This window comes from Teleopsis dalmanni, chromosome 2 (assembly GCF_002237135.1).
Source record: "Teleopsis dalmanni isolate 2A chromosome 2, ASM223713v2, whole genome shotgun sequence".
Taxonomy (NCBI): domain Eukaryota; kingdom Metazoa; phylum Arthropoda; class Insecta; order Diptera; family Diopsidae; genus Teleopsis; species Teleopsis dalmanni.
The window spans coordinates 224,464,670-224,475,792 of record NC_051847.1 but is presented as its reverse complement, the minus strand read 5'-3'; the positions used below and the strand labels follow the sequence as shown (position 1 = coordinate 224,475,792).

Genomic DNA, 11,123 nt, shown 5'->3' with positions numbered 1-11,123 from the left:
AGTTGCACTGCGACTACGTACCGACTTGGAGAACGGTAAGCGTGAGGATGACGTAGGGTTGGTATGTGCTACCTGTTCTACAGCTGATGGACAGGGAGTTTGCTTAAAGTTGTCCCGATATGCTTGCATCTATTTTGAAATTGTTTTGCACGATATAAGTACTTGACGACTAGTATTAAAAACTGAACTTAAACGTTATGATATATTGAAATATTATAAATATCGTGCTCCGAAACATACCTATCTAAAATTGCTGCTATGGTATATATTCTACTATGGTACTATGGTAAATTAATTTAATAATAATTTCTGTTGTCAAGGAACTTTTTTAAACCAATTATGTTTCGTTTATAGAAGCGGTTAGGTAAACCGTACACCCCAATTATTACCTATTTATTAGCAAACAAAATGTATCTAAACATGAAAATAATTCTCTTTCAATATTATGCAAAATAAATACATAAATATTTTTATGCTTCTCTATGATTTTGATGTTTTGTGACACGCATTGCACGGTTTGCCACCATCTTGGAGCTATCCGACGTACAAATATCATAGGTATATATGAAATATTTATTCAAATTAATTTTACGAATATATAGCTTTATTCTACTTTTGTTTCCCACAGCAACCTGCATATTTTCTAGCTCTTTTGAATTTCAATAATGTAATATTATGTATAAATGAAAGCGTTTAATGCTTTTGGTTATAAAATATATAATTATTTAAATAAGTCAAGTCGTACAGAAATAGTTCATATAATACCAAAGTATTAATATATTTGATTGATTGTATTTATTTTTTGATATTTTAGTTTAATTCAACAATAATATATGTCGAAAGTATGTTGATATGTTCAGTTTATCTATCAGTGCCTTATGGTCATAAAATATTTAATAGTAGTAGTCAATAAACACAACAATATTAGATAATAAAAGTAAAACTTTAAGTGTCCGATAGTGATAAAATATTTAATATTGGTAATTCCTTAACACATATATTACATATATAGATTAAGTAGAAATAACGTTACTACTGTTTGATATAAGCTCTTCAGCGATAACACTAGATTTTTTTTTAAGTATATTATCCTTGGGATGAAATTTTTAATATGTATACCTATGAATGTATATATCTTTATGTTGTATAAATCATTTGAAATCTTATGCAAGCCAGTAATCTAGTTGAAATAAGTAAAAATATTGAGACAACCAGTTACCTAACAAACTATTCCTTAAAAACTACATAATTATATTAATTAACAATTATTTTTCTTTACAATATGTTAAGTTTTAGTGAAGATGTTTTCTTTAACACCAAAATTTGTAACCACTACCTGACCGTTTACAAATATTAAATTACTGTTTCAAAACGTCTAGACATTATTTACCTTATAACTTATATACAACAATTTACTGGAAAGGTATTTTACTATTCGATTTACAAGCAAAGTAGATTAGCACAAAGTTTAGGTCTCTCTCTTAAGAATAACAGTTATGGTTTGCTTAACACTTATACTTTATTAAAAAAACTTTTGGATGCTTATATGATATCTATATATTGATAAAAAAAACACTGAGCTTTAAGCACATAATTTTAAAACTATAATTAATTCACAGATGCTATAAACTATACCAAATAAAACACATTTTGATTATATATAATTGTATATAATGTACAATTGAAAAAAATTCCTACAGCAATAATCCTTATAATATTAATTTAATTAATATTAAGAAATCCATTTACTTCATTCTCACATAAGCAATCCATGTTCAACTTAACTCTAATATGGTATATACATTAATATAAACAAAAGTCAGTGTATCAGCTAACAGCATTAAAAATACGAAACACAAAACAATATGAATAATTTCAAAATAAAGAAAAATATATTAAATATTGTTTTTTTTTTATATTAAATATGTTTTTTTTTTTCATATTTGATTATATACAATTGTATATATTGTACAATTAGAAAAAGTAGCCCCAATAATCCCTATAATCTTAATTTAATTAATATTAATTAAGAAATCCATTTACTTCATTCTTACTTCATTCAAATATACCATATATATTAATTTAAACAAAAGTCACAGTACCAGCTAACAGCATTAAAAATACGAAACAAAAACCAGCATGAATAATTTCAAAATAAATAAAAATATATTAAATATTATTAATAATCAAAATAAAAAATAACAAACAATTATATGTGCATTGCTTGTTTGTTTTTCATGCTGCAGTTTGCCCCTATACTATATTACTATATAAGCATTTTTAGAATCAGAGCTTATATATATATAAGTACATAATTTACTAGTTTTTCACTTCATATTCTATTTGCATTATTTCATTAACTAGTCACAAAGTATCAATAGCTGTTATCTTCGGAAGTAAAGCCAGACACATTAACAATTAAAGCGCTTTTTATAAACTCTAATTGATCCAAATAAAAACAAGGTACAACCCAGACAGTTAAAAACAATATTCATCGTGCTCAACTTAAACTTTGACCAACTGATTATCAGATTCAAAACGTTTTAACAAAAACAATGAAATTTTAATTTAAAAATACTAAGTTTCAACGTTTGTGGGTGTAGAAATGATTATTTGTTAAATTTTAATTTATTTAGTTTTTATTAATCAACTTACTTTTTGTTTTGTCTAGATATTATATATACTGCAATTAAATATATCGAATGCACTTAAGAGCTAAATTTATAACTTGAACACTCCGTACTTTGTCTGCGAATAAATTCGAATGGATGAATTGAAAATTTGATTTATTTCGAATAAAAAGAATCCGTTGATTTTTTTAAAGAGTTGTTAATGTTGGCATAGAAATCCAGTAAAGAATTAGAATTCATTAACTTTTGCCTAAATTGTAATAATGCACGAATTCCTGTCAAATTGAAATCCTTCCTTCAGAACCTCACACACTTGGCTGTAAGCGAGCCAACTTGATGTGAACCTTTGTCAACGAACTCTCGAACAAAACTCTTCCGTCATGACATATAAAGAAACTTTTTCAACTTTTATATATGTACGTAAAAGGAAGTAACAGAGTAACAAATAGAGTTATTCGAATTACAATGGTAACATAATTTTGTAAGCATAGATAACTCGCAGGATAGGGCCACACTAAGCATTGAATTAACAAATTTCTGGTATCCAAGGACACCGCAATTGATTTCGGTTCGGTTGATTTTGTTCACATCTAAGGCAATGTTTATGCTCCAAAATCATAAATAAATGGGCGCATAAGCAACAAATGTGTGCGGAAATACTTTTGCCAACTTTTTTGATTTATGTTAACTGTTATTTTTTTCTAATACATCCGTTTATAAATTTTTGAAAATGAAAAAAAGTTTTTGTTTAGACATGCTACACCCCAAAGTTTAGTGCCAGTGGCAGGCATAAAAATTTTATAAATTTTATAATTTAAGGGCTATTGCATGCAGTAAGCTTTTATTCCTATATATAATTTTCTTGATCTTACCATCGACTAAGTTAAGTTAATATGGCTGACCGTATGCCATGCCTAGACCTATTTCTCAGTAGCGGCACCCGATAGAATTGAATCTCTATTGAACGATTTTTAAAGCATGATTTTAGACTAAACCTTAGTAAGTTCTAGAGTAGTTCTAGTGCACACTGTCGCATTTATTAACAATAAGCTTATTTGCAATTAATTTACAATTTAAATTTTCAATACTACAAATTTTTTTTAATAATACTTTTAACCACTAATAAAAGGTAACATTTAGTTAAACTACAATCTATACAGCATTCAAAAACCGTTTACTATCGCTGTGTAAAGCTCTTTCGATCACGCAGAGTGTATAAATTCGCCAATAGTTCGACGTCCTGTCCAAGTGCAGATATTCCTTAACCATGAGAGTTGTTTCCGCCCAACACCTCTGCAATCTTATCTACGGCCTTGAAGTAAAATTTGCAAGACTTCGTATTTGGGTGCACGTATTATGTGTCCCATTCATGCTATTTTTTTCATAGTATTTTCATAGTTTCTAGCTGTCCTCTTTCTTGCTGCATTCTTCTGAGCACTTCTTAATTGGTAACTCTATCTGTCCAAGGTATTTTCAATAGACAACGATAACACAACATTTGTTTTATGTGCTTTACCTATATTCAATACAAGCATTATTGCTGTAAAAGTTTTTTAATTTAAAAAGAGACAAAAATATACTGCTATCTTTGTAATACACTACTCCTAGAAAAAGGTACCTAACCTAATCTGGACAAATCAAGATTTCTGATAAATCTAAAAAATGATAAACCGTAATATTTTATATCTATTATTCTATCCCTGGAAAGAGAGTCTTAACCGTTAATCTGGACAAATCAATAAAACGCTTTTCTTCCAGAAAATTCCAGACCTCATTTAAGTCAATGAAAAGTAAATCAAGTACCTGAATCGATTTTGTAATTATCGTAAGACACGAACAGATGGATGTTTCACTCTACATTACATAGAATCTGTAAGTCACAGTGATTAATGTAAGTTCTGATCTGTTTAGACTAAGACTAGCTATTGTTGATTTAAACTAACTTCTTGGATTAACTAAATTAGTATTTCCGTATGATTCGTAAATAATTTATTATCAATATTTCTGAGTATTGCTGTTATTTGATTTGCTGGGTATTCACAGTAGAAAGTATTGGATCTTATAAAGAGAGTTGAAGAACTTAAATTTCATACGATCAGTTATCCAAACGAATGTTGTTAACCTGTATTTTCTTATAGTGCTTTTAATTTCTTGTCACAAGCGACCTTAGATATAAGAATTTTACAGCCTATCCACCTCTTAGCAAGAAAATTAAAAATATTAAAAGATGAATGTAAGTCTCACTAGAAATACCTACGGTGGAGTTCTTAAGTAGCATTAAGATTAATTTGATCTTTTAAATATTTTGATATTTTAATTATACTTTAAATAAAATAGAAAGAAACAAAAACTTGAAACTTATAAAAAGCCGTTTAAATCTGAGATAACCTCTTCGTTCTTTAATTAGTCCTTTTGCTCTTTTAAAATCTTGTGTTAAACTTTTCATGTTTAATTTCAGCCAGAGTTTGTGAGATAACTTTAATTAATTTACGTTATTTGGTTTATAAAATGTCCAGAAACCCATTTAATGATTACTGAATTATGATAGCATAGCATTATTGAATTTCTGAAAAAGATTGTAACAACGACGACGTTGTTAATCGATTAAGTCTCTCCGATGCAAATAAGATTTATAACTGAAATACTTTTAATCTGTTAATGTCATGTGTCATGCAAATAATTACTGAGTTCTTTCTGTACTGAAATTTTTAATAGAAGATGGAAAGACTCAACGATATGCAGGCATCTGTATGCAAACTGGCCACGTTTGAAAAAAGGAAATCCAAAATGCTCATTGATATACCCCGTAGAGATATCGGTCTTTTGGTAGGTTTACTTATAGGTCACTGTAAACTGGGGAACTATGCTAGAAGATTAGGTCTCCCTTTCAATTAAATCTGTCGCAGCTGCGATTTTTGCCCAGCTCATGCACAGCGTCGACTTAATATTCTAGGAGCCACCTTTCTTGAGGACCTTGACCTATTACAGAACCTAACACTAAATAGCATCTTATAGAACTGTTTGAGAGAAGAGTAAAAGTTTATTAAATAAATTAATTATCCTACTGATCTTATCATATCCCCATATCTATTGAGCATATGATGTTTAATTTCGTTTCGTTAAAATTAAATTAAGTTAATTTCGAAAGTGTTTATACTACCCCAAATTAAGGAAATCATATGTTTTTGTTTAAAAATCGAATATTAAAATTTACATGCTCCAAACGTCATTTGTATGTAGGAAATTTAAAAGTTTATTATTACAACTATAAAGGATGGCATTCAGTCGTTTTATTAGATTTAGTGGATTTCAGGTATGTGAATTATTATTTTTCACTCTATTTTAAATTGATAACAGTTAAAGTTCTTTTTCTGTATTCAAATTTAAAAATATTCACTACTTTCAAAATATTTCCCAGTTTAATTAAAATAAACTGTCATTGACACTTATTTTAAAAAAATTTCACTTTTTCGTTATCTCAACTTTCTCTTTTGTTTAAAATTTATATTCCGTATAGTTGCTTTTGAAATGTCCCCTAATTTCAGCCTTCGTTTCAACGAAATTAAGAACATTTTCCTTAATTTCGTCCTAACCTCAAAACTTAATTTTGTATGAAAAAAACAACTTCATTTCATTGAAACGAAGATGAAATCAAGATTTTTGTGAAATTAAGGTATATCTGAACATAGTATAATATATAAATTAATTAATTTTTTTTTGTTTTGAATAAAATAAGTACCCTGGTAGATATTATGCCAATCTGGTAATTATACAACTGTGCTGTTGCTGCACAGGTTGAAATGTTATTGCGACTGTAATTTGATTACTTATTTATAATTAAAAAAAACTGCATTTAGTACAAGGTTATCAAATGTCTTAAAATAATGCTTATGCACACCATACAAATGTATAGAAAGTTGTATCTCTGTCTGTATGGAAAGGTAATTTTTATATAGAATGTATATTTTCGCTTTTTCTTATCTCTCCAAAAAAAAAATTAATTGTTAAATTATAAAAATTTTATTAAAATAAATGAATAGAATCATCACATTGGAGAATTCTAAATTTGTAACCTCGGCAACCTTGACGTTTTGTTATACATATGTACCTCAAGTTAAGTCTAAAATTTTGTAATCGAACTAATGAATTTTGGGTTTATTATGTCGTTTTGTGTACAAATAAACATATTAAGAATAATAAAAGATGAAGCTTTAAATAGAACTATTTTTATATTTGTTTTCGTGAGATTGGTGGATAGAAACAACAGCCAGGGTATACATTTTAAAAATTCATTCTGGCAGCTACGTTATTTACAATCTTCCAATATGCTTTCAAAATATATAAGTCAAAGGTTTGGTGTATCGAAAAACACGCATTATGTGAAATGTAGAAGATATATACTTCCAAGACGTATATTTAATCGTAAAAGCATAAATCGATCTAACAATGTTTACATATTTATTTTTATTTTCTTATTATTTATTTAATGAGGTCTTCATATTTTTAATTTATGTTTTATTTATCATAAAAAAGATCCATGATAAAATACAGTCTTTTATATCTGGCTGAGAGAAAATAGAGGCCAGTGCGGCCTGGATGGCTCTCAAAACTGTTTATAGCAGTTTTTAAAAAATACTTTATGTACCACTAAGTACTTTATAAAACTTATTCGCTCTTTAACAAAATAAATATTTTGTAAATGTACCGAAAATTGTATGCGTTTGAGTCCCCTTTTGGATCCCCTTTTAAAGTATATGAAGTTACAAGAAGTAATTTAAGATATTATAAGCCCTATTTTAGAATATGGGAGAAAATCAAAAGAAATTTCAATAAATTATTACAATCAAAATTGCGAAAATAAACAGACACCACTCTATATTGTAAATTTGTGGTCGTTCTATGAAGAGAAATTAGAAAGATTACTTTAAATTATTTTGTTAAATTTTGTTAAAATTATTATGTATTTTAAATATAAAAGTACTCTTCTTGTTTGCGTTCATTTTATTCGCTTAATATATCTTATATATTTAGAATACTGATATCTATCGCAAGCATTTACTTTATTTATTTGTTAACAGTGTGAATATCACAGAATAGTGTGCCTAAATCGACAAGGTCGTTTACTTCACAGTTGCTCGAGACAACCGACAAGTCTAGACAACTCATTGAGAGAAGCCCGGCATTCTAGAGCTAGAACTCTAGAACTCAAGATAAGCCGCTGAAATAACTATCAGAGATTTAATTGCAGCGTGGTTATTAGAAAAGATTGTGATAATCATGTTAGAAATGCTATAGCTCAAGACCCACTTTACTGCTGCTCAGTGAATTGCCATTACTTCTGCCTGAAAGGAACTGCAATGGTCAAGCTATTGAAGCGATACACTAAAACTCAATTTTTTAAAAAAAATATTTCCAACTTAATTGTTAAATTCCGAACCGACAACATAAATGTTAACTATGTAAGCACATGATATATCGACACCGATTGGAATGTAGCTAACACAAGTGAGGTCGAATATAAGCCTGAACTACACTGATGCACTATCCTCTTCGATACCACGGATACCACAAAATTATCAATAGGACCCCGCCCAACATTTCCCAGAAAGATCGACACAATCACCGAGCAGCAAGATTGAAATCAGGATGTAGCCATATGAAAAGCAGTCACTGGTCACGCATAAATGCATCAATTCCCTATCTAAGACAAGGTTGGTAGAACAGTAATGAATAGAGAAAGCTCGCTATTCAAATTTGTAGTCCAAATTTACGTATTTTTTGCATATTGTGCGTTTTATATTCTTAAAGTGTTTATAATACCATTAATACTTCATACTTTCGTATAAGTAAGTATGAAGGTGGGTAAGTGTAAATCATTATTACCGACTTTGAATACATGCAATATAACATACCGTATCCATAACGAACTTCCCAACTGAAGTAAAAAATTGTAGGAGTTTATTAGTTTGATTTATACTATGAAAAGAGCTATGATTTAGGTTATCTATTAAATTTCATTTATAGACTTGTAATCACATAACGAGTATTATATATTATTTAAGCATCAGTTAACTATAGAGGTGATTATGTGTAAAAAGTCAAAACAGACTTTGAATAAAATTTAATGTGTTAATCTCACTATTTGTAAAAATATAAAACTCAAGACCTGTAATCTAATAATGACTTGTGTGTGACAACAAATCTACATTAAAGCACCTGTTGCGACTGATTCATAGGAGATATATATATTTAACTTTCTCTATAATTTTCATATTTACATTTCCTTTTGATTTTTGAAGTAGTGTATTTTTTATTTATTTATTCAAACGGCATCAAGTGTTTTTCCTGCAAATTGCTAAATGATACAACAGAAAGTCTTATCAGCAACACATACTGGAACTAAGGCGGTGATACAATATACTATCTGTCCATATATGACTACACAAATTAATATAAAAATACAAAACAAAGACAAAAGACAAAAAAGAAAAGAAAATCATTTAGGCAAAATAATTACTTGAATAACAACACAAGCTTTAGGATCAAAGTACGAGATTATAGACTGCGAATCGCTGAAATTTTAAGGCACTGATATTGTTCGACGAAACTAAACTGTCTTTGCGAGCTCGTTTCGGACTCGTATAATGTGCAATTTCTGTAGTTGCAGTATTGCATGAATCCCAGACTTATAACGAAGAAAAGTTTTAATGCTAATACATATATATAAATGTTTATATAAACATAAATAATCTATTTAATGATTGCACGTCTGTAAATCGAAATTATTTAATAAAGTAGACTCAGACGTGGTATATGTGTCCGTAATTAAATATATTTTTAAATGTATTATATATACATAAAATATCTTAAAATGTGTATTATGTGCATATATAAACCAGAAATCACTCGGAATTCAGAAATCTATCAGCTTTGAGAGCAGCAGTTGTAGTCGTGTTTGCAGTGTAGTGCGGTACAGCAGTGTCCGTAATGGCTCTATACGAATTTCGCTACCAATAATCAAAGTTTAAAAGATGAGCTCTTCATAGAATAACATTTAGTGTCTTATTGATTATTGTTGCACAATTCAGTGGATTGTGATCGCGCGAATCAACGCTTCAATATCTTGTCAGATTATTGAGAATAGCTTTTACAAATACTGGATTAATTTAAGACGAATAATATTAAAAAAAGTTGGTGCAACTATAAAATGTTACAGGATTATCAAATTAAACAGGATCAAACGCGGCAAATGCGTTTCACACGCTCTAAATTTAGACGTATTAATTCATTGGACTTAATTCCAGAAGACCCAAGTCAAGAGAGTCTAGCCGAAACAAGTGATATGGACTCCAACGCAGTTAACAAAGATGACAGACGACAATTAATTGCACAAAAATCCACACTATCCATATCAAATGGCATGCGAAAGGTGCTACTTTTTTGGCCAAATTTGCTACTTAACATGATAATGGTTCTGGTTCGTTTTATACTCTACATTCCTTTGTCCATAGCAGCACCAAGTTTTTGGCTTTCAGCACTACTGTGGATATTTTTAAAATTGGTACGTATACCCATTGGATTAGTGAAATGGATTATAAATTCTGACGCAGTCTCTGTACAAAATGCATCATCAAATAATAAACGTACAATTCTCATCAGTTGTGGTAGTACAATTCAAACATTGCACTTGGCACGAAATTTTTACTCATCAGGTGCTCGTGTTGTTGTATTTGAGTTCGATGGTTTATTTGGACTCGCGCGTTTTTCAACAGCAGTGGATAAATTTTATGTGGTACCTAGACCATCATTAAATAATGTTGACAGTTACATAGCTGCATTATGTCACATTATTAAAAAAGAGAAGCCCACTGTATATATACCTGTTTGTGCCACCAGTCCTGCTTATTATGATGCATTGGCAAAACCGCATATGGAGCTGTTAGGATGTGCTAGTTTTATACCTGGACTTGCAGAAACAACTGTATTGGATGACTGTTTACAATTATATCAAAAATGTGAAGCACAAAGTATACCGCTACCTCCACATTCACTGTTGTCGTCAAGCAACGATCTCTGGAATATGTACGACAGTGGCTTCATCAGTAATTTCCGAAATATATTGGTAGCAGTTGGTGTGCAGGGACTAATCGAACGTTATAAATATATTTTACCCAACAGCCGACGTGATTTCAAATTTAATCACGATATCAGTGAGCGTAATCAGTGGTTGTTAGTCAGAGATTTACCTGGTGAACATTATATAACTTGTACCACAGTAAAGGATTCTCGAGTAGTAGCGAATGTCACATGTAGAGTAGATCACGATACTAAAAATCTACTACCTGTGGGAAAAATGGAAAGTACCAATTCAGAAATATCGGAAGAGAATCAAATTGATAAATGGTTAAAAAACTTTTTTGCAAAAATACGTTTTCAACGTAGCATTAACGGACATATTAGTTTTCGTTTGATTAAATGTCAAGGCACGGAAGA

The 11,123-nt window shown here is 29.5% G+C and overlaps 1 protein-coding gene across 1 annotated transcript; it reads left to right on the top strand.

The window, feature by feature from the left end:
• Positions 1-9,497: 9,497 nt before the first annotated feature.
• Positions 9,498-11,121, top strand: LOC119676841 (the record flags this gene model as incomplete). Its single annotated transcript, XM_038088099.1, has 1 exon — positions 9,498-11,121. A coding segment is annotated over exon 1 (1,284 nt), but the record flags the coding sequence as incomplete, so codon positions are not given.
• Between the last annotated feature and the right edge of the window lie 2 nt (positions 11,122-11,123).